The sequence below is a fragment of the Salmo salar genome, chromosome ssa02 (genome assembly GCF_905237065.1).
Source record: "Salmo salar chromosome ssa02, Ssal_v3.1, whole genome shotgun sequence".
Classification (NCBI taxonomy): domain Eukaryota; kingdom Metazoa; phylum Chordata; class Actinopteri; order Salmoniformes; family Salmonidae; genus Salmo; species Salmo salar.
In genome coordinates this window covers 77807644-77832487 of record NC_059443.1, presented here as the reverse complement: position 1 = coordinate 77832487, position 24844 = coordinate 77807644, and the positions used below count along the sequence as shown (strand labels likewise).

Genomic DNA, 24844 nt, shown 5'->3' with positions numbered 1-24844 from the left:
ACGTCCAGGCTCTAACAGGGTGGTGTTATATTGTTGTGTTCCAGGACTACGTCCAGGCTCTAACAGGGTGGTGTTATATTGTTGTGTTCCAGGACTACGTCCAGGCTCTAACAGGGTGGTGTTATATTGTTGTGTTCCAGGACTACGTCCAGGCTCTAACAGGGTGGTGTTATATTGTTGTGTTCCAGGACTACGTCCAGGCTCTAACAGGGTGGTGTTATATTGTTGTGTTCCAGGACTACGTCCAGGCTCTAACAGGGTGGTGTTATATTATAGTGTTCCAGGACTACGTCCAGGCTCTAACAGGGTGGTGTTATATTGTTGTGTTCCAGGACTACGTCCAGGCTCTAACAGGGTGGTGTTATATTGTTGTGTTCCAGGACTACGTCCAGGCTCTAACAGGGTGGTGTTATATTGTTGTGTTCCAGGACTACGTCCAGGCTCTAACAGGGTGGTGTTATATTGTTGTGTTCCAGGACTACGTCCAGGCTCTAACAGGGTGGTGTTATATTGTTGTGTTCCAGGACTACGTCCAGGCTCTAACAGGGTGGTGTTATATTGTTGTGTTCCAGGACTACGTCCAGGCTCTAACAGGGTGGTGTTATATTGTTGTGTTCCAGGACTATGTCCAGGCTCTAACAGGGTGGTGTTATATTATAGTGTTCCAGGACTACGTCCAGGCTCTAACAGGGTGGTGTTATATTGTTGTGTTCCAGGACTACGTCCAGGCTCTAACAGGGTGGTGTTATATTGTTGTGTTCCAGGACTACGTCCAGGCTCTAACAGGGTGGTGTTATATTGTTGTGTTCCAGGACTATGTCCAGGCTCTAACAGGGTGGTGTTATATTGTTGTGTTCCAGGACTATGTCCAGGCTCTAACAGGGTGGTGTTATATTGTTGTGTTCCAGGACTATTTCCAGGCTCTAACAGGGTTGTGTTATATTATAGTGTTCCAGGACTACGTCCAGGCTCTAACAGGGTTGTGTTATATTGTTGTGTTCCAGGACTACGTCCAGGCTCTAACAGGGTGGTGTTATATTGTTGTGTTCCAGGACTATGTCCAGGCTCTAACAGGGTGGTGTTATATTGTTGTGTTCCAGGACTACGTCCAGGCTCTAACAGGGTTGTGTTATGATGGAGTGGAGGGGCTGATCTACCTGGTGCTGTTCTCCTTCGTCACAGCTCTCATGTTCTCCTCCATCGTCTGCAGTGTGCCACACACCTGGCAGAGTAAGAGGTAACACACCTGAACACACACCTGAACACACACGTCTGGCCTATTCCCTGCTAAGACATTGATCAGATCTTACTGCCTCTGCTACTACTGCTAATACTACTACTACTACTACTACTACTACTACTACTACTACTACTACTACTAATACTAATACTACTACTACTACTAATACTCCTACTACTACTACTAATACTCCTACTACTACTACTAGTACTCCTACTAATACTACTACTACTGCTACTACTACTACTAATACTGCTACTACTTCTACTGCTACTACTACTACTGCTACTACTATTACTAATATTACTACTGTACACAGCCTTCATGTTTAGTATAGTGCATCTGTCTGTTTGTCTATCAGACTCTCTCATCCGTCTGTCTGTATGCACCCGTCTCCCAGTTTTCTTTTGCATCTTCTAATTGGTTCAACACCTTTATTTTCTGTCCCCCCTCATCCCTCCTTCTGTTTCGTCTCCTCTTCCTCGTCCTCCTCTCTCCTACCAATGTTCTGATTTGTAAAAACCTGTGACTCGGAATGGGACGATGGAATCCTCAGTAACAGTTGATGGGAACACGGATCATATCACATGTAGATTAAGGGTCATTGACGGTTTGGCCCATGGCGTAATATATTTTGTACTAATACATTGACTTCTCAATTGACATCTCTATAGCGACAGAGATTCTATGTGCCCCTCATCGACCTCCTCCTGTATTTCTATCATCTAGAAGAGAGGCCCTGGCAGAGTGCTTCATGTAGGAACAGTCCTGCTTTTGAGCCCTGTTTGTGTGGATGAGTTTTGGGGAGCTTTATATGCGAGTGTGGTAGCATTAGAAATAGTACTATGAAATAGTACTGCTGCCCCATGGTGGTGTGAAGCGATAGCAGTTGAAGCATCTCGGTAAACCAGTGCTTGCCTCTTCACTGCCCATGCAATCTAAGGACCGATCTGAAGTTCTACAAACATGTTTTATATCCTGTGTAGTTGACCTGCACTCCACTACCTTCCCAATAAGCACACGTCCTGATTATTTAATTCTGTTTCGTTGACAATTGTTTGTTTTTTTATCATTGTATGTCACAGCAGAAAATGGTTTACCAGCAGCGGCCATTTTTTTTTACCTGATTTTTGTTTTATTTTTGTGACATTTTTGTATTTTTATTTTTATGATGCACTCAAGATTTCAGATGCATGAATCAAATAACCTGAAATGAATGAATCAAATGGCTTGAAATAAATGAATCAAATGGCTTTTTATTTAACCTTTATTTAACTAGGCAAGTCAGTTAAGCACAAATTCTTATTTACAATGACGGCCTAGGAACAGTGGGTTAACTGCCTTGTTCAGGGGCAGAACGACAGATTTTTACCTTGTCAGCTCAGGGATTCAATCTAGCAACCTTTCGCTTACTGGCCCAACGCTCTAACCACTAGGCCACCTGACGCCCCACTTCCTTCTGAAGTGTGCTTGAAATGAATGAATCAAATGGCTTGAAATGAATGCTCACTATAGAGAGTCAGTCATTGCCTGCAGTTCAGCAGAATCGATTCCGATGATTCCTTTCTAAATAAGCTATAGGCTTCGCTCCTTTCCTCTTGCTATATATCTCTGCTGCTGAGACAAAACTGCTACTGATGATGGTGAGGATGAATCTGAAAACTGCATGATGTCTCTGGTTCCTTCTACACTTGGCTGAAATGGTCAAATCTGACCCCTGACTTCTGATCTTTGACCCCTGACAGTGTTCTGTGACCTCGTGTGCACCTGTGCTTTGTGGTGGGGTGGTGCCTGGGGGTTAATGGTGATGGGGGTGTTTTGGGGTCATTCTTGCCTGGCATCTCTCTGTTGCACAATAGCAATACAAGGGAATTAGGTGGTTTAGTGTGGACTTGCCCCTAGACCCTGATCTTGGGTCAGTTTTTAATTTTCCCCACATAATGGTAAAGGTCAGGTTTATGGAAGGGGAAGCTGATCCTAGATCTGTGGGTTGAGGGGTGTATTATCCTCCTTCAGTGGTCCTATGAGTCTGAGTTGACCCTCTATCAGCTCCTCTCTCCTCTGTTCTCACTCTCACTGTCTCTCTCGGATCTCCCCTCCCATCTCCCCATCACCCCTCCTTCCCCTCGCCCGGCCCCTCCCCTTGGCCCTGGCCAATGAAGGACGGATGATGAGGATGGAGAAGACGAGTCTGCTGCCCAAGGCAATCGGGGGGCGGGTCCTCATGATAACCTGTACCGCGTGCACATGCCCAGTCTCTACAGCTGTGGTAGCAGCTACGGCAGCGAAGCTAGCATCCCCGCTACGGCCCACACTGTCAGCAATGCCCCTGTCACTGAGTACATGTGAGTTAGCACCCCACCGGTAGCCGCTAGCTGAAACAACACACTGCCTGCTACACAAGCGCCATTGCCTGCCATACATTATTGTAGCTAGCGAGTGAGTTAGCCTGCTAGCCACATGTCAGTTAGCACCGCTAGCAGAATCGACACACTGCCTGCTATACAAGCTCAAGTTAGCCACGCGATCACCATTGCCTGCCATACATTATCGCTAGCTACCGAGTGAGTTAGCCTGCTAGCATAAACAAAACACTGCCTGCTATCAGTTAGCTATCAGTTACCCAAGTGAAGCTACACTGCCTGCTCAGTGATATACATTAGGCTACATGTGAGTAAGCCTGCTAGCCATATCGGAGTTAGCTTTTACACATTGCCTGCCTGCCATACAAGTTAGCTATTGCCTGCTACCAATTAGCCACGCAATTGCCATTGACTGGTATCGGCCTACCGTAAAGCTACAGCTAAAGGGTGTGAGTTAGCCTGCTAGCCGCTAGCGGGAACCCATTGCCTGCCAGTCACATGCTAGCTAGTCCATCACTGATCATTTGAGCTGCATGGACTCAGACAAACGTTGATACTATTGTCATATTTAACCACCAGGCTGCACATTGAAGACAGATACACTCACAAACATATATAAAGTAGCCTAAGTTTGTTTTATTCAGTAAAGAGTCCCCATATCTTCATGTCACTGATAAGGACCATGTTACAGATCATGGTAAGCATGATACACAGTAGTGTTTGGATAAGGTGAAACACATATCAATCTGAATGGTTTAATGCTGTGGCCTTACAAGGTTTTACACCCTTCATCTACACATCATGACTGCAGTATATGTTTCTCCTCCTCGTCCACTTCAATAACACACTTCAGTCAACATAATAGGCCTACATACCTTTCAAGTAAGTTTAAGTTATGCATTCATTTTTTTTTTAACCTTTATTTAACTAGGCAAGTCAGTTAAGAACAAATTCTTATTTTCAATGACGGCCTAGGAACAGTGGGTTAACTGCCTTGTTCAGGGACAGAACGATAGATTTGTACCTTGTCAGCTCGGGGATTCAATCTAGCAACCTTTCGGTTACTAGTCCGACACTCTAACCACTAGGCTCTAACCACTGATACAACTACATACAAAACAATAAGTTATGTATTTTTAAAAATATATATTATCACATGCACCGGATAGGTGCAGGGAAATGTGTTGTTTTACATGGCCATAGTAGTACGGCACCCCAGGAGCAAATTAGGGTTAAGTGCTTTGCTCAAGGGCAGATCAACCTTTTGGTTACTGGCCCAACGCTTTAACAAGTCAACAACCAGCGCTAGGACAATAATATAGCAGACAAGGTGCTGTTGATGTGGACGACGACCACATACTGTGGGTCTGAGGCTAAGTCCCAATGTTCTCTCCTTCCTCTTGAAGTGTGCACTCTTTCACCACTCCCCACAATTGTAAAAAGCATTTGATTGATGTTGGCATGGATACTAGAATACTAGATGGTGTTTCCATATTCCAGTCATATCCATGAAGGGAAGTGAACAAGTGCACACTTCGGGAGAAAGGAGAGCTCATTGGGACGCAATCTAGTTGTTGTAGGGAGGACTGTAGTGCAGGAAGTGACAACAGTAACCAGGAAGTGACAACAATAACCAGGAAGTGATCTCCGTAACAAGGAAGTGACCTCAGTAACCAGGAAGTGACCTCAGTAACCTCTCATTTGTGACACAGGACCCAGAACGCAAACTTTCAGACCCCCAGGTGTGAGAACACGCCTCTGATTGGCAGGGAATCCCCTCCACCCTCTGTAAGTGCACACTTTCTAGTATACACTCTACTCCAGTATGCCCCCTCCGAACCCTGAAGGTGTTTTAACTTCGAGTGGCGAAATACCATCGCAAAGGTCATTTTGGCAGCCTGGCTTTTTTTGAATGTAATAGATTGTATTCAAAACAGGTGTTTAATCTGACAGCTCACAGATGAAAGAAGACGGTCTCTAATTCTGATGTAAACTCTGGTTAGTCTATTTTGCATCTCAAATGGAACCCTATTCCCTATGGGCCCTGGTCAAAAGCAGTGCACTATATAGGGAATAGTGTGCTATTTGGGACGCGGGTCAATTATTTGAAGCATGCTCCCACAAGATCTCGGTAAGAGGAGAAAACAGAGGTGAAGTTTCAAGCTAAGGGCTATTCATTCCATCCAACTGGGCCAGTGGTGCTAACCATTTGGTGGTACAAGACTGGGCCAGTGGTGCTAACCATTTGGTGGTACAAGACTGGGCCAGTGGTGCTAACCATTTGGTGGTACAAGACTGGGCCAGTGGTGCTAACCATTTGGTGGTACGAGACTGGGCCAGTGGTGCTAACCATTTGGTGGTACAAGACTGGGCCAGTGGTGCTAACCATTTGGTGGTACAAGACTTGACCTCATGTACCTCTCCTTGAATCAGACTTCATCACTGCATCATCAGGTGTAACTGCACTCTCAATAAAGAAGTACAGAGACTGGGTTTGGCACAGCGAACCCTTGAAGAGCTCTCATATATCTTCATACCTCTTTATAGGAAAACAAATGGGTTTTGGCATGTGCTCTTTCTTTTGAGACTCTTGGTGTCTGACGCTGGGTTTTCCTTTTTTACGTTGTCTCTCTTGAGTCTGTGGACGGGCGATACTGTCTTCCCAGTACAGCCATTGGTTAAAGCTGGTTGTTTCCGAAGGCGTGTGACTTCCTGTCCATGTCCGTCCTTAATTCGTGTCCCCCTAGTAAACCACAGCCAACGCTCCTTTAGTCCTGTCCCCATAGTGTGTCTGTGTGTACACGTCCTCTAGATGCATGTGTCCTATGTATCTGTCCCCCTGTCCCCTGTCATCACTAAACATCACTACTAGTTCTTCACCTGGGGTGTATTCATTATGGAAACCGTTTACCATTTTAAGAACCAAACGGAAGTAAAGCAGCGAAACGTGAGTTTCTATTTGGACAAATTCAGGTAGGTCCTTCCCAGTTTCGTTCCGTTTGCTTCCGTTTCAGAAGCATTTCGCAACAGAATCGGTGAATACATCCCTGATTCACAGCGCCACTGCTGCAAACCACCCATAGATGTGGATAGAGGTCACACTTTCCACAAAGGCTGATTTAGAAGCAAATATGTGCCCTCTATCCAACTCTATGTGGTCATGTCACCCACCACCACGTCTAGCTGTAGACACCACCTCGGTTTGGTGATGCACGGCGGCCATTTTGTGCCTCATGGCTCACCAAGCACTAGTTTCCACATTAGAGATGGGGAAACTGGGAAACCCAGCGCTACAGTACTCCCTCACTAAGACCACTGACTAATACCAGGCTAACCTAACCTTCTACATCAGAATTAGAGCACTAATACAATTGATCAATTCAATATTTGATACTATTTCCCGTCTAATAATAATCTAGTGTTGAGTTCTAACGCCTGTGAAAAGCCCTGCAGGACTATAATCCTAATCCTAATCAATCTCTGTAGTGATAATTGTTGTTTTTAATCCACTACCTCAGGCTGTCCAAATGACTAGTGAAGTGTGTGTGTGTTGGTGTGTGTTGCTTGTTTACCATAGTGTTTCACTCTACCAACCCCCTCACCCTGTCCTCTACTCCCTGTCTCTCTCTGTCTCTGGACACTTGTAAGCAGCATATCTCTACATACCCTTCCCTACTCCCTCCCCCTTTTGAAGTACACTAGTATACATACTCTTCCCTACTCACTTCCAGTTGATACTGCTGGAAAATGAGTCAGATTTGGGCAGTGTTGATGGCTACACAATATTTCCTTTTTGTTATTTTCTTTTCTTTCTCTCTCTCTCTTCCCCCAATGTCTCTATCTCGCTTCCCCCTATGTTTCTCTCTCTCTTCCCCCGTCTCTCTCTCTCCCCTTACCACTCTCTCTCTCTCCCTCTCTCTCTCTCTCTCTTCCCCCTCTTTCTGTCTTTCTCCCCTACCGCTCTCTCTCTCTTTCTCTCCAGTACACCTCGAGTATGAGGGCCAAGTATCTGGCCACCAGTCGACCGGACCAGAACCGACGGTCAGTCCCCAATGACCAGTTGGACCCGGCCAGCCGACCACATCCCCTCACCAGACCACAGTCATCTGTCCACTAGAACATTCCAGAACCTACCAAAACCTTCTAGAACCTATTATAACCTACCAGAATCTTCTAGAAAGAACTCATCAACCAAAAAAGAACGGGAACAGACCAGAACCAATTTTTCATTCCACTAAAGAACCACAACCCACTAGAACTACCAACTCCTTATAACCTGTTGACACAGTAGTCCACTTATAGAACCAGAAGCACTAAGGATCATAACCACCTCCTCAGCCCATAGGAACCACTAAAAGAATACTTCTCAGATTCACCTGAACAGACCACAGTGGGTTGAAAAGCAGAGCCAACCAACGGACCAACCAGCCCAACTCACCAGAACAGAACCTCAACTCATCAGCCAACCAACACCAACCTACCTAGACTCCAGAAGATCACCATGAACCTTGTAGATCCCCACCCCCCCGATCCCCACCCCACCTCAGCTCCCCTACAACCATCCCACAGTCCCACTCAGCTCTACACCATCTCAAACTGGATCCTCCAGCTCTTTACTAAGTATACTGCCCTCTGGTGGTGACTGCTGGTATGAGCCACACACACACACACACACACACACACACACACACACACACACACACTGTATAGAACTGTAAATAGTGAAATAGTATGAGTTACATTCTGGAGGAAGACTCAACTGAAACATGGTGGTATATAGATGTATTTAGAGTGTGTGTTTCCAAGGACTGAGGCTGTATCACATTCTAGGCCACACACACACGCACACCTGTACGTGTGTGTGCCTCTCTCTACTCTACCTGCCTCTGTAAACAACCCTCCTGCCATCTAATCTACCAAGCCACTAGGACACAGAATCTGACTGCAAAACGGCCCCTGCACTCTGCAAAACGCTCCAACATTCCTGTAACATCTGGTGTTTTTAACTTTACTGCAAAGGGCTGTTGTGCAGACAGACCATGTGGCCTGAAAGTGATTCAGAAAGCCATGTTGTGGAGTAACCACTCTCTGTGATGTCTGAATTAAACTGTAGGTAGATTTAGCCACCACTGTACAGCAGTGACGTGTTACATTTAGCCTGTGTAAGAGCCACGTTAACTAACTACACGTATGACTACAACTTGAATCGTGTGCTCTCTTGAGTGTGTTCTCTGTTCTGTGTGTGTTTGCGTGCGTCTAACGCACATGTAAATATGAGTCCAGGACCGAACGGAACATGGTGAAATTCCAAACATTCTGAAATCAGATTCCAGAGAAAGAGTTTGCATTCCCGAACTAACTCTGGGACTGAATGAAAAGACGAAAGGGCATGGGAGAGCTCACCTGTGGGCTCATAACTCTGTATAATGAGGGATATTGAACTCTCCTAAACTAAAGGGCATGGGAGAGCTCACCTGTGGGCTCATAACTCTGTATAATGAGGGATATTGAACTCTCCTAAACTAAAGGACATGGGAGAGCTCACCTGTGGGCTCATAACTCTGTATAATGAGGGATATTGAACTCTCCTAAACTAAAGGACATGGGAGAGCTCACCTGTGGGCTCATAACTCTGTATAATGAGGGATATTGAACTCTCCTAAACTAAAGGACATGGGAGAGCTCACCTGTGGGCTCATAACTCTGTATAATGAGGGATATTGAACTCTCCTAAACTAAAGGACATGGGAGAGCTCACCTGTGGGCTCATAACTCTGTATAATGAGGGATATTGAACTCTCCTAAACTAAAGGACATGGGAGAGCTCACCTGTGGGCTCATAACTCTGTATAATGAGGGATATTGAACTCTCCTAAACTAAAGGGCATGGGAGAGCTCACCTGTGGGCTCATAACTCTGTATAATGAGGGATGTTGAACTCTCCTAAACTAAAGGACATGGGAGAGCTCACCTGTGGGCTCATAACTCTGTATAATGAGGGATATTGAACTCTCCTAAACTAAAGGACATGGGAGAGCTCACCTGTGCCAAAATAACTGAATATTGAGGGATGCTGAACTCTCTTTATCTTGTCATTCCTTTTTTTAGTTCCTTAATTCTCAGAAAGGGAAAATAAATCCTGGATAATGTTGGATCATACGGTGAAAGACAGAGAAAGACTTTTAAATTAAAATGTGTTTTTAATTTAGTTAAAACATTTAACTTGATAATGAAGCATTGGGTGCTGTGACCAACTTTCTCTTAAAAAAAAAAATGTTTACTTCATTTTTATTATTTCGTCAAACAGGGATCTTCTTTAACGACCTCAGACTAAAGGTCACGATGAGGTTAGAGGTCACAACCTTTCTCAAACAGGAAGTTTTTTTCTTCTTCTCAGAAGCACAAATGATCTTCGAGGTGAATATGGGAGACGGAAAAGAAGAACACCCACGCGTTGATGTAAAGTGTGTGCGTTGTGGGAACACTTAAAGCCTCGTGAAACATGCCTGATCTCGCGATAGCTCTTGTTCTGTTTCACGGTGAAGTGAAAGGAAACGTGAGCGGTGCAGCGGTCTGTCTCCTTATCCAGGTTATTGGCCGACCATAGTTAGATAGAGGACTCTCTAAAGACCCTCTTACCTTACTAGGTACTCTATCTAACTCTATGGGGCTGCCAGTAGTTTATCTCTAGGGGCCGACCATAGAGTAAGATAGAGGACTCTAAAGTTCAATCTTAATTTACTAGGTACTCTATCTAACTCTATGGGTCTGCCAGTCGTTCTCTCTCGCTACTATGTGCTGTGAAGTGTATGATGATAATAGTGTAGCTGTAATCTCTCTCATCACTCTTCTGTGTGATGGCTCGTCCAGTGTAGTCTTGGTATTGCTCTCTTCTCTCCTGTGTGTGCTGTCTGTACGTACAGTACAGTGGTCTGTGTGTGCGGTTGCCAGCAAATTAAGGGTCGTTATTATTATCCAATCTTCATCTAAGAAACACACACACACACTAACATTCATTGCAGACCCACACATTGCAGACATACACACACATACACACACTATTCTTTATATCTAGACATTGTCCTGTGAACTGTCACTCACACACCATAGAACTACAGTACCCATACACCCTCACTCCTGTACATTTGACACTGGTTAGCATTTGCATCATGGGAAATGTAGTGTATTAACTAGAGGGATTTCCAGTTAAATGGGAGAAAGATTCCATAGGAATGATCGTTCAAACGATCTTGATTAACTCGCTCTGGGTAGAAGTTGCCTTTAACCACAGATCTAGGATCAATTTACTCTCCCATTATCCTAATCTTAACCATTAGGCGGAACACAAAACATTTCTTAGATCAGTGTCTAGTAAGCAACTTCATCCTACCATGACAAGCTCAGTGTGTGTGTGTATAATTTACTGTGAATGAAAGACCACTTCTCTGTCGTTTTCAGCGAGACAATCGTTACTGGCGTGATTCCACTCGTTTTTAATATTCTGCTTATCACGTCACCATGACAACGCTACCTATACTACGGCGTTTGCACGACAGGAGAGGACAAAAAAAATACTGTTGGAAACTAAGAACCAATGGCCTTTTCTTAAACTTGTAACAATCTAATAACTCTTCATATCACACGTTTTCATTTGTCTGTCTTCTAAAAAATGAATCATAAAAAAACAATAGCTCGCTCTTTTGTAGGCTAATAATAATTATGGCAAGAGCACCATTTGTTTTCTGTTTTTCTTTATAATAATGCTGAATGACTGTCTTGAATTGCATTTTTTTTTTTTATAAAACCGTACTGTAGACTTGTTAATTTTTGATGGTTGTTTTTATGTCCCCGGCGACAACAACGGTTTACTAAGATGATAATACTGTCTGTTCTAAACTGTGGTGGTGACATTATTGAGCCTGGAATCCATGTTTTAAAAACAGAATTAAAACAACTTTAACTGACTCAGAACGACTGGAGTGGTTTGTTATTGAATTTGACACCTCTCTCTCCCTCTCCCTCTCCCTCTCCCTCTCCCTCCCTGTCTCTGTAATGACACATTCACTGACAGTAGATGGCGATATTCCTGTACGTTGGTACCAACAACACATCTGTGTGTCTGATATTCACGGGTAAAAGAGTGTGTTTCTCTTGAGTCTAGACACAGTTTTTTCTGAAAGTAGATGAAGTAGCCAGCAAAATAGAAAAAGTAGCCAGCCAAACAGAAAAAGTAGCCAGCCAAACAGAAAAAGTAGCCAGCAAAATAGAAAAAGTAGCCAGCCAAACAGAAAAAGTAGCCAGCCAAACAGAAAAAGTAGTCAGCAAAATAGAAAAAGTAGCCAGCAAAATAGAAAAAGTAGCCAGCAAAATAGAAAAAGTAGCCAGCCAAACAGAAACAGTAGCCAGCCAAACAGAAACAGTAGCCAGCCAAACAGAAACAGTAGCCAGCCAAACAGAAACAGTAGCCAGCCAAACAGAAACAGTAGCCAGCCAAACAGAAACAGTAGCCAGCCAATTAGAAACAGTAGCCAGCCAATTAGAAAAAGTAGCCAGCCAAATATAAAAAGTAGCCATCCAAATAGAAGCAGTAGCCAGCCAGGGAGTTCCGTGCTGATGGGGGCTCTATATTAAGGGCGTCTGGTACATTCTAATGCCTTGATTTCATCCCATATACACAGCTCAATACTCAATACCCAATACTTAATACTCATTCAATACTTTAACAACTTTACCTCCCAGCTTGGTAACATGAGTTGTGGTATTGAGTGGAAAGACATGACTTTCTCATGAAAATGACCTGAAAATGTATGAATTCAATGTGTTAGTTGTTTTGGATATCTAGGCTCAGGTTTGTATGATCAGGACTAATGTTGTAAGTAGGATTAAAAAACATTAACGTTACTCCTGTCTTCTCTTGAGAAAGTCACCACGGTTTTACTGAAATACGTTCGTTAACATAGTGATATCTGTTCAAATTACACTGAACAAAAATATAAATGGAACACGCAACTATTTTGAAGATTTTACAGTTACAGTTCATGAAAGGAAATCAGTCAATTTAAATACATGAATTAGGCCCTAATCTATGGATTTCACATGGCTGGGAATACAGATATGCATCTGTTGGTCACAGATACCTTCAAAGAAAAAGTAGGGCCGTCTGACCACCATTTGCCTCAAGCAGCACGACACACCTTCTCATAGAGTTGATCAGGCTGTTGATTGTGGCCTGTAGAATGTTGTCCCACTCCTCTTCAATGGCTGTGTGAAGTTGCTGGATATTAGCGGGAACTGGAACACTCTGTTGTATATGTCGATCCAGAGCATCCCAAACAAGCTCAGTGGGTGACATGTCTGGTGAGTACGCAGGCCATGGACGAATTGGGACATTTTCAGTTGTCAGAAATTGCGTACAGATCCTTGTGACGTTGCGCTGTGCATTATAATGTTGAAACATGAGGTGATAGCGGTGGATGAATGGCACGACAACGGGCCTCAGGATCTCATCACCATGTCTCGGTGCATTCAAATTGCCATCGATAAAATGCAATTGTGTTTGTTGTCTGTAGCCCAAAGTATAACCCCACCGCCACCATGGGACACTCTCTTCACAACGTTGACATCAGCAATTTGCTTGCCCACACAATGCCATACACGTGGTCTGCCATCTGCCCAGTACAATTAAAACCGGGATGAATCCGTGAAGCGTGCCAGTGGCCAGTGGCCATCGAAGTTGAGCATTTGCCCACTGAAATCAGTTACAACCACGAACTGCGGTTTCTGACAGTTTGTGCAAAAAATTATTTGCTTGTGCAAACCAAACCTGGCCTTTTATTGTCCCCAGCACAAGGTGCACCTGTGTCATCATCATGCTGTTTAAATCAGCTTCTTGATATGCCCCATCTGTCAGGTGGATGGATTATATTGACAAAGGAGAAATGTTCGCTAACAGGGATGTAAACAAATGTGCACAACATTTGAGAGATATGTTTTTTGTGCGTATGGAACATTTTTCTGGGATGTTTTATTTCAGCTCATGAAAATGGGACCAAGACTTCACATGTTTATATATTTGTTCAGTGTACTTTATTGCCTCCACTTTTTGTAATTTGGTTGAACTATCCCTTTAACAGTTTGACCTGTCAATCAATCACTGTGGGTGGGACTGTCAGGGGAGGGGGCGGGATGTTGGTGAGTCACAGAGCTGGTAGGGTTTCAGACCTGTCAATCAATCACTGTGGGTGGGACTGTCAGGGGAGGGGGCGGGATGTTGGTGAGTCACAGTGCTGGTAGGGTTTCAGACCTGTCAATCAATCACTGTAGGTGGGATTTTGAGGGAAGGCAGTAGATTAGTAATCTCGTCAGAAAAACTTTCAAAACCATTCAATCTCTTTTGTTTTGTTATATTTTGGAGCAGAATGAGGCTCTTCGCTACCTACTGTTCCTGCAGTGAGGATTCAACATCTTCATTGGATGTTTTCACAATTTATCTGCAGATAAAAACGCCAAGAAGCAGTAGTAGCCTACCAGTATGCATATTAAATCAAATCTAACTTTGTTTGTCACATGCACCGAATACAACATGACCGTGAAATGCTTACTTACAAGTCCTTAATCAACACTGCAGTTCAAGAAAGAGTTAAGACAATATTTACCAAATAAACTAAAGTAAAGAATAATAAAAAGTAACACAATAAACTAACAATAACGAGGCTATATACAGGGGGTACTGGTACTGAGTCAATGTGCGGGGGTACAGGTTAGTCGAGGTCATTTGTAGGTAGGGGTGAAAACTAGTCAACACTAGCTGTTCGGTTGTCAATCAAAGCGTGGCCTAAGTGCCTGGGCTCTATGGCTCTATAGGCCTATGAAAACATGCGACAGAAAATACATTTATGTGCCACAAAACAATAATGAAGTGGATTTCAACTCGTCGTCACCGCTGACATGACATGGGATGTCTAAATTCACGGAAGAAGCATCGAGCTAACACAGAGGGGCGAGACAGACAGCGGACTGACAAACCAGCAGTTTCACTGTCATCACTGGCTTTGTGACGGACAGGTGCCTGTCCTATCAATAGATCACTAGGAGGTGCATATCATTCAGTCTAGCGGGACAAGGCTATACAGACTTTTCTGACTAGCGAATTGAAAAAAACTTTCAAATGAAAAGAAGCCCAGTTAATTCATGAGGTGGAAAAAGTAGCTGTCTTACATTGAGTCTGTTATCAGCTATTTAGCTAACGGAAAACACAACACACCCTGTAAAGAACGTCTCTTTGTTATACTGGGCTCCCGAGTGGCGCAGTGGTCTAAGACACTGCATCTCAGTGCAAGGAGGTGTCACTGCAATACCTGGTTCAAATCCAGGCTGCATCACATCTGGCTGTGCGCAATTGGCCCAGTGTCGTCTGGGTTTGGCTGGGGTAGGCCGTCATTGTAAATAAGAATTTGGTCTTAACTGACTTGCCTAGTTAAATAAAGGTTAAAAAAACATCCCTCTTTTCCTCCTCATCTCCACTGTGTCAACTCCTGGGACATTCCAGCCAGGGGAGTTGTTCCTCCTCTAGCCAGGGGAGTTGTTCCTCCTCTAGCCAGGGGAGTTGTTCCTCTAGCCAGGGGATTTTGTTCCTCCTCTAGCCAGGGGAATTTCAACATCTGTTGATTTAAGACTCTGCACAGATTTTAATACATTTTTTAATGTAACCTTTATTTAACTGCACAGATAATTCTGTGTGCGCGTGATTATCTGGTTTAGTTACTATAACGGGACTGTCTCTACTGAGGAACCTACTAATAAGGACTAACGGAGAGGGGGGAGAGGAAGGAGAAAGAAAGAAAGAAAGAAAGAAAGAAAGAAAGAAAGAAAGAAAGAAAAGAGGAAGAGAGAAGGGAGAGAGAAGGAAAGAGGGGGGAGAGAGAGAGGGTTATATTGTTATATCATTAGGGCCCACACATTGGGTTATATTGTTGTATCATTAACATTAGGGCCCACACATTGGGTTATATTGTTATATCATTAGGGCCCACACATTGGGTTATATTGTTGTATCATTAACATTAGGGCCCACACATTGGGTTATATTGTTATATCATTAGGGCCCACACATTGGGTTATATTGTTGTATCATTAACATCAGGGCCTAGATTCATTCTGGACCGCGGAAGCTCCGCATTATAAGCACGCTTGAATGGAATTTCCGATTGAGCCAACATATGCAGGTTTGTCGTGAATGCGGTCTTTGCGAACAAGGGAACATTGCCTTTAAAAAGGTGCATAGCTGCGAAGGGGCGATCGGACTGAATCCTGTCCCAACTGGAGACATAGATCAGTACTCACTATTGACCCAGACACCTGTAATAACAACTGAATCCTGGTCAGCTGGAGACATAGATCAGTACTCACTATTGACCCAGACACCTGTAATAACAACTGAATCCTGGTCAGCTGGAGACATGTAATAAGGGTAATTAGACTCAGAGGACATGAAGCAAGTCAAAGACAAACAGTAGTTTCATCAGATCTCATCCTACACTAGAATAAACCTCCCACACAGACACACAGCCAGGGAAGTCCCTGGGAAGACACTACTAGAATAAACCTCCCACACAGACACACAGCCAGGGAAGTCCCTGGGAAGACACTACTAGAATAAACCTCCCACACAGACACACAGCCAGGGAAGTCCCTGGGAAGACACTACTAGAATAAACCTCCCACACAGACACACAGCCAGGGAAGTCCCTGGGAAGACACTACTAGAATAAACCTCCCACACAGACACACAGCCAGGGAAGTCCCTGGGAAAGAAGACTAGAATAAGGATCTCTTCCAGAAGGACACCTATTATTATGTACCTCTGGGATGCCAAGGGTGGGGCATCTGAGACCAGCTATTATCCCACCAACATAACACATAGCCTGTCTGACAGACACACAGCCTGACAGACACACAGCCTGACAGACACACAGCCTGACAGACACACAGCCTGACAGACACACAGCCTGACAGACACACAGCCTGACAGACACACAGTCAGGTATGAACGCTCCCACCGCATCCTGCTGTTTGATCCTCACACACACATTCCTTCACTGAGTCTGTCTGTGTGAGAATCTGTTTGTGTCTCTGTATGATGTGTCTCTCTGTGTGTGTGTGTGTGTGTGTGAGAATCTTACGTGGCCTGCTTGGGCAGTAATCTGCCATCTCCACACACACACACACACACACACACACACACACACACACACACACACACACACACACACACACACTGTTCAGGTCAATAAGGCACTATAAGGCTGAATAAGGCATTATAAGGCTGAATAAGGCATTATAAGGCTGAATAAGGCATTATAAGGCTGAATAAGGCATTATAAGGCTTTATTAAAAAAGCAGAATAGCAACCACTGTGGTGAGACATAAGGCAAAATATTCAGCGTTCCCTGGAGATACTACCGTCTTTCTATAGTCCACATACTGGAGAATACATCCAACAACGACGACAACAACGACAACAACACAAAGACAACAACAAAGACAACAACGACAACAACGACGACAACAACGACAACAACACAAAGACAACAACAAAGACAACAACGACAACAACGACGACAACAACGACAACAACACAAAGACAACAACAAAGACAACAACAACAACAACGACGACAACAACGACAACAACACAAAGACAACAACAAAGACAACAACGACAACAACGACGACAACAACGACAACAACAACAATGACGACAACAATGACGACAAAGACAACAACAACGACAACAACGACAAAGACAACAACGACAAAGAACACAACAATGACAACAACAACAATGACGACAACAATGACGACAAAGACAACAACAACGACAACAACGACGACAAAGACAACAACAACAACAACGACAACAACAACAATGACAACAACAACAACAACGACAACAACGACAACAACAACAACAATGACAACAACGACAACAACAATGCAGTAAAATCCAATCAGAAACCATCCTGATCAAAAGAATAACATAAAAACATATTACTAAAGCAGATGATGTTCACGTAGTGGTCAAAACAGAACAGGTTTTTATCTATAAAAGGCCCAGTTGAGGAAGAACGCTTCTCATAAAGAATCTCCAATCAGAAACCCATTATGGGTCAATTAATAACTCACAGAGAGAGAGAAGTCATCAGAACACTTATTAAGAACATGAGAACATGTACGTGTTCCGCTCATAGAGAAACAATCCATAGAACGGGTCTCCCCATTATGATGGCATAATGGGTGGACTGGCAGCCAATGTGAGAGTACCCAGGAGTCAAATGACCAGGGTTAAAGGTTCCAAGAGCGTTCTAGTCATTCTATTTATACCTCTCTGATCCCTCCCAACATGCTCCATGATACTACTACTAAACATAGAACTGGAACGGCTGCCTGTCTGCCCGTTATGACATGAATGCGGAGTCCTGTTCTGCTCCTTCTAAATTCTTCTGATTACAAATGTACAGAGATATACATCTTCATGATAACAAAACGCATAGTCTGTCTTCAATACAGTATGATGTTGGGTTTAAAGTCTTTTGTGTGATTTCTTGAACCATATTCATAAAGAATCTCAGAGTAAGAGTGCTGATTTAGGATCAGTTTGGCCTTTTAGATTACCGTAAATTCCGGACTATAAGCCGCAACTTTTTTCCCAGACTTTGAACTTAAACAATGACGCGGCTAATATATGGATTTTTCCCGCTTTCAATTTTTTTCTCTCCAAAAAAAACACATTCTGTGACGTGCTCAGTTTTTTGCCGGCATGAAGCTTTCATTAGACCAATGAAATTGCCGAACGGGTTAAGGTCAAACAACTTTTTTGTTTACTGTTTAGATTAAATCGAGCGCTCTCAAACTTCCCATCATTCTGATTACGGTAGTCATTTTGTCACCCTCATCATGGCAAAGACACGGAGAAATGCATATGATGCAGCTTTCAAGTTGAAGGCGATTGATCTGGCTGTTGGAAAAGGAAATAGAGCTGCTGCACGGGAGCTTGGTCTTAATGAATCGATGATAAGACGTTGGAAACAGCAGCGTGAGGAATTGACTCAGTGCAAAAAGACAACTAAAGCTTACTGCTAATTTTTTATTTTTTGTTACAAGCAGTGTTTCGTTAAAGCCTATTTATTTTTGTTACAAGCCGTGTTTCGTTAAAGCCTGTGTAAAGTTAATTTGTTTCAATGTACCGGTAGGCACCTGCGGCTTATAGACATATTTTTTTTAAATTCAGTGGGTGCGGCTTATGTTCAGGTGCGCTTAATAGTCCGGAAATTACGGTATAATGAATAAGAGAGGGCACCTGATCCTAGACCAGCAGCCCTATTCTGAGACCTGCTTTATGTATACAGTCCCTGGTGCTTCATAACTCCCAGCAAAGTGCTTAGTCACCATCCAACTCCAAGTCATTATGACTGTTGTCTGATTGACAGCTGTCTGATGGAATAACAAGATAATACTGAAAAGTTACAAACAACAATCAACTGTTAACAATGAGCAGTAAAACACACCACTTCACTGGTCTGGTAGAGATCCGGAGTCTGTTGACATGACTTTTTTAAAATCCACAATAAACGTTAATATTGGGAAGAATATTGAGAAGAAAGAAGAAAAAACAAACAGTACACAATTAGTTTATCCTTCAGTCTCCAAGATACAGGAAGAGGAATGTTGAACACCAAAGAGGATGTAGAACCATTCTCCTTAGCAACCAATGGGGGGGGGGGAAGATTACAACTTCTACTCACAAAATAGATGGTCCCAGACATGTTTGTGCTACCATGCCAACTACATTGCTGTCATGGACGAGCCAAACGTGACAAGGAGTTGATGATAGCACAAAGAAGACTGGCACTCAGGCTACAAAGCGGAGTGCAGCGACAGAACAGCACCGTGGCTTAAAACAGTCCCCCTCTGTTAGAGCCGCAACGTTGTCCATCACAGAGCCATCTGCAATCAGCAACTTCACAACAACATCGCGATCATCTCTTCTCCCCACCAGGCCTCTCTGGGAGGGACTAGGGGTTAGAGGTCAAGGGTTAGAGGGCGTAAGGATCCGGTGACGGAGAGATTCAGTGTCGTCCCACGAGGTGCCCCAGAGGCCCTAGGAACCCCAAAACGATCCGTAGGACATGAGAGCTTGAGAAAGCCGTTCTATGGTCAGAAGGCACCGTATCATGACAATAGGGTCTCATTCTGAATCCATACAGAGGGAGGTTAATGGCTCGGTCTCTCCTGTCCTCTCCTCTGTCTATCCATTCATCAATATTTTTCGTCCCTCTTCTCCACTTCTCTCCTCTGTCCACCGCTCCCTCCGTGTCTTTAATCCATCTCTCGTCTTCTCCCCTCTTTCCGTGTCTCTGGACTGGTGGGGTCAGTACCTCAGTACCAGGTCAGGGCTGAACACCACGGAATGTCTGGGTATAAGACACAATGGACAGACCTGAACCTGAGAGAGAGAGAGAGAGAGAGGTGGGGGGGGGGGGCAGAGGGAGAGAGAGGGGTAGAGAGAGAGAGAGAGAGAGAGAGGGAGAGAGAGAGGGGTAGAGAGAGGGAGGGAGGGGTAGAGAGAGAGAGAGAGAGGGGTAGAGAGAGAGAGAGAGAGAGGGGCAGAGAGAGGGAGGGAGAGAGGGGCAGAGAGGAGGAGAGGGGGAGGGGCAGAGAGAGAGGGGGGAGGGAGTATGGGGAGAGAAAGAAGTGAGAGAAGGGAAGTGAATGTGACACTGCCTGCTGAGACTTTTAATACAACAACTTGAGAACACATGCGAACAGAGAGTTTTACACGCAAACACTCACACTCACACAGTCACTTAGACAAAGTAGGGAAGCGACCCGCTGTGGCTCTCAAAAGACACACACATGCAGACGCAAACCCTATATTACCTGGTAGGGTCTTCGTCCAATGAGAGAGCTCCTCTTACGTTGATTATGTTTCTCTTACTATCAAACGTTCCATAACTCAGAGTTACCTGAAACGGCAATAAACAAACAAACAAACAAACAACACACACACACACACACACACACACACACACACACACACACACACACACACACACACACACACACACACACACACACACACCTGTCAGACTGTATTCAATAAATGAGAACATTCCATTCAGTAGGCTATATCATGTTCCATTGGCTAGTATTTAGCGCTGCGTTCCATTGGCCAGTATTTAGCGCTGCGTTCCATTGGCTAGTATTTAGCGCTGCGTTCCATTGGCTAGTATTTAGCGCTGCGTTCCATTGGCTAGTATTTAGCCCTGCGTTCCATTGGCCAGTATTTAGCGCTGCGTTCCATTGGCCAGTATTTAGCGCTGCGTTCCATTGGCCAGTATTTAGCGCTGCGTTCCATTGGCCAGTATTTAGCGCTGCGTTCCATTGGCCAGTATTTAGCGCTGCGTTCCATTGGCCAGTATTTAGCGCTGCGTTCCATTGGCCAGTATTTAGCGCTGCGTTCCATTGGCTAGTATTTAGCGCATGCGTTCCATTGGCTAGTATTTAGCGCATGCGTTCCATTGGCTAGTATTTAGCGCTGCGTTCCATTGGCTAGTATTTAGCGCTGCGTTCCATTGGCTAGTATTTAGCCCTGCGTTCCATTGGCTAGTATTTAGCCCTGCGTTCCATTGGCCAGTATTTAGCGCTGCGTTCCATTGGCCAGTATTTAGCGCTGCGTTCCATTGGCCAGTATTTAGCGCTGCGTTCCATTGGCCAGTATTTAGCGCTGCGTTCCATTGGCCAGTATTTAGCGCTGCGTTCCATTGGCTAGTATTTAGCGCTGCGTTCCATTGGCTAGTATTTAGCCCTGCGTTCCATTGGCCAGTATTTAGCGCTGCGTTCCATTGGCCAGTATTTAGCGCTGCGTTCCATTGGCCAGTATTTAGCGCTGCGTTCCATTGGCCAGTATTTAGAGCTGCGTTCCATTGGCTAGTATTTAGCGCTGCGTTCCATGGAAGCTTAACAGGGTCCATACTCCATAGTAGTATTACTGTGTGTGTGTGTACCTGGTGGTGTATCTGTGTCGGTGACACCAGCTGAAGGTTCTCCAGGTGAGAGTGGAACAGTGGGGAGCGGATAAGACCCACCCCAAGCAACGCCTCGATGATGTAACCAACCGTACAGTCGTCAGGGAGACGAATACGATCAGCTGTTGTCATGAAATTACCTCCACTGGGGACCGGGAGAGAGAGACAGAGCAATAGATAGAGATAGAGAGGAGAGAGACAGAGAGTGAGGGAGAGCGTGAGAGAGAGAGAAAGCGTGAGAAAGCGTGAGAGAGATAGAGAGAGAAAGGGAGGGAGTGAGAGTTAGAGAGAAAGACGGTGAAAGAGAGAGGAGAAAGAGAGAGTGAATATGTCATGTGTGGAAACTGCCTACTGACTTCCAAAATAAACACACATAAACACACGTATGTACACAAACTCACAGAAAAGCAGGAGAATAACCCACTGTGCGTCTCAAAATATACACACACAGTCTCACCTGGCCCAGGGGCTCATCTTGAGGGCGAGACCTCGACTAACACAGAACCCTGCCCCTCCTGTGGCAAACCAGAAACGCACTGGACGCTGAAAGCACACAACATGCATACAAAATACACACAATATTACTAACATGTAATAAACACAATGTAGGGCATAATATAGGCAGATACATATAATTATAAATGGAAACTCACACATACATTAATATTCAATATTATTATATATATATCTATATACAATATATAACTACCCAGCTAGCACATAACGTTCTGAGAACCACCCAGCTAGCACATAACGTTCTGAGAACCACCCAGCTAGCACATAACGTTCTGAGAACCACCCAGCTAGCGCATAACGTTCTGAGAACCACCCAGCTAGCGCATAACGTTCTGAGAACCACCCAGCTAGCGCATAACGTTCTGAGAACCACCCAGCTAGCACATAACGTTCTGAGAACCACCCAACTAGCACATAACGTTCTGAAAACCACCCAACTAGCACATAACGTTCTGAGAACCACCCAACTAGCACATAACGTTCTAAGAACCATATGTTCCCTTTCAGTCAGTCAACTTCGGTACAACATACTAAGGGGAGTCGTACTCTCGCGACTTCGGTTGAAGGATCTACAATCACATCTGACAAGGCCAATGAAATCTGCGCCTCGCTGGAAGCCCCGCCTTCCACAGGTGATAAGCATGAGACTCGGATTTATTCCTTCAATTATTCCGCTCTTCACCACAGTGTGAACAGGAACAATGCACGATACTATAACAAACAATTGTAAGACGAGACGGTCTTAGTTGCATCAACAACACTGTCGCTTTGTGGTAGACCGTGCTCACCCCCCTGGACGTTGTATGGTTCTCATAGTTTCATAATCACAAACAATTTGTTTCTCTTAAGGTTTCTTGCCGTTGCTATAACAATGAGTAAGATGACAGAAAAATGAGAGCTAGATGGTGAAGGCTAAGCCCGGTTGAGGTTCGCGACTATGCCCAAACGAATAAAGAGATACTCACGTTTGTTGACTTGTATGTCTCGGCTCGGTGCATACTCTGGCATGCCATTACTCAAATCAGTTCATGTGCAGGACTGGCACTGTTTCCCTACTTGTCTACACGCAGGTTCTCTTGTCACTCGTGTAGCATTCTATAGGGGCCTTGGTGTTTCAGATATTCACTTCCTCTCCCGGGTGACCATATCTCAGCCGAGTCTGAATAGTATGACGCCCCCCCCCCTGCTGCCTGTTTATGTCTCAGTCAAGCACCGCTTGCCTCTCTTACTTGTGAATTAAGGGTCCGGTCTCTCCTCTTTGGTCTGGTCCTACATAGAGACTTTCAAGACCAGGCCAGCTAACAATGGTGGAGTTGCTCTGCATAGCATGCTAGCTATTCATCCCCACGGTGGAGTTGCTCTGCATAGCGTGCTAGCTATTCATCCCCACGGTGGAGCTGCTCTGCGTAGCGTGCTAGCTATTCCTGCCACGGTGGAGTTGCTTGGGGTAGCTCTCTTGTTTAGTATATGTAGCGTTAAGTTGCTTGGTTATTCTAAACGGACCGTGCTGCGGTCAAAGATGCTAGCCAGCCAAGCTTAGTTAAACTAAAGAGCCTCCTGGCTAATGTCGGCTAGCATGCAAAACTTCCGGTGAATGAAGTTTACTAGTGTTCCCCATTGTTATGGCAACCCCATTATTATTTTCAATTCCTAGAGTTGGAGGGGTTGGAGAAAGCGCGGCTTGCGTGCTCCTCCGATGAGGAAGCAGCCCCCGAGGAGCTGGCTTGGGTAACCTGGAGAAAGGGACCTTATACCCTGACGACATATATTCCTAAAAATGAATTTAGGAATATTATGTTCTTCAATTAGTGCACCCACACTGCTCGCACGCGTCAAAGAGCGTCTGCGTTGCCAAGGGCTAAAATAGAAGTAATTCCTATTTCTAACGCAGATCGCGCTGCAAATCCTGCCTCTCCCATCTCCTCATTGGTTTATAGAAGCAGGTACCCACGTGCCATCTCCTCATTGGTTATACCCATGTGGGTGATTGAAAGACGAACTGTTTTACCGGTTGTCGTGGTAATACTATGAAAGTGTAGAAGCCAATCACAATATAAGTTCAAAGATGAAAAGGCCTGGAAGGAGGAGAGATGACTAGAAACGATTCGGTTGAGAGTTTTATGTGTGGATTAATTGTCGGAGTAGAGGACCTTGTGCATTTCAGGTAAAATAACAACTCAATGTTTATATCCCAGGACAAATTAGCTAGCAATAGCAAGCTAGCTAAATAGGACAAATTAGCTAGCAAGTGCAAGCTAACTAGCTAAATTGCCATACATGTTTAATGCTTTTCGACCTGTCCCCAAATTAATGTAATTGGTTCAGAGTTTGTTTTGATATTTTTTGACACCTGCGTGTCGTGATCGCGTTTGGTGTAGGGGGGACAAAATAAATGTATGCACGATAGCGCACGCGCGCAGCCGGTTTGGGTTCTGTGTTAGCGTTTGGGTTCCGTGTTAGCAGGGGTCTGAGCAACCAGTGCACCGCTCCACAAAAACATTACCGTGACGACAGTGTCCCCACGTTTTGTTACGGCAGCCATTACCGTCTGTGCCCATAAGGAAGCCAGGATTCATGCAGACTATACAGTCTCACGGAAGCACAACGTGTGTTGGAATCTTGTCCATGTTTAACCTCTTG

General features: G+C 44.5%; 2 protein-coding genes across 4 annotated transcripts in view; one reads left to right on the top strand and one right to left on the bottom strand.

The window, feature by feature from the left end:
* LOC106594999 (protein tweety homolog 3) overlaps nt 1-11567 on the top strand; it is a 65322-nt gene extending 53755 nt beyond the window's left edge. Inside the window, exons 11-14 of one of the 2 annotated variants that reach the window (XM_045710500.1) lie at nt 1101-1237; nt 3403-3585; nt 5316-5391; nt 7586-11567. In XM_045710500.1, the coding sequence (XP_045566456.1) occupies nt 1101-1237; nt 3403-3585; nt 5316-5391; nt 7586-7720 (531 nt within the window). In that variant the 3' untranslated portion in view covers nt 7721-11567. The remainder of the gene's footprint in view (nt 1-1100; nt 1238-3402; nt 3586-5315; nt 5392-7585) is intronic. The other variant, XM_045710501.1, reaches the window with a different exon arrangement.
* Nucleotides 11568-18784: 7217 nt separating this feature from the next.
* LOC106594055 (beta-1,3-N-acetylglucosaminyltransferase lunatic fringe) overlaps nt 18785-24844 on the bottom strand; it is a 31564-nt gene continuing 25504 nt past the window's right edge. Inside the window, exons 5-8 of one of the 2 annotated variants that reach the window (XM_045710508.1) lie at nt 22146-22231; nt 21668-21833; nt 20541-20626; nt 18785-20106 (exon numbers count right to left, since the gene is read on the bottom strand). In XM_045710508.1, coding sequence (XP_045566464.1) covers nt 20040-20106; nt 20541-20626; nt 21668-21833; nt 22146-22231 — 405 coding nt within the window. In that variant the 3' untranslated portion in view covers nt 18785-20039. The remainder of the gene's footprint in view (nt 20107-20540; nt 20627-21667; nt 21834-22145; nt 22232-24844) is intronic. The other variant, XM_045710512.1, reaches the window with a different exon arrangement.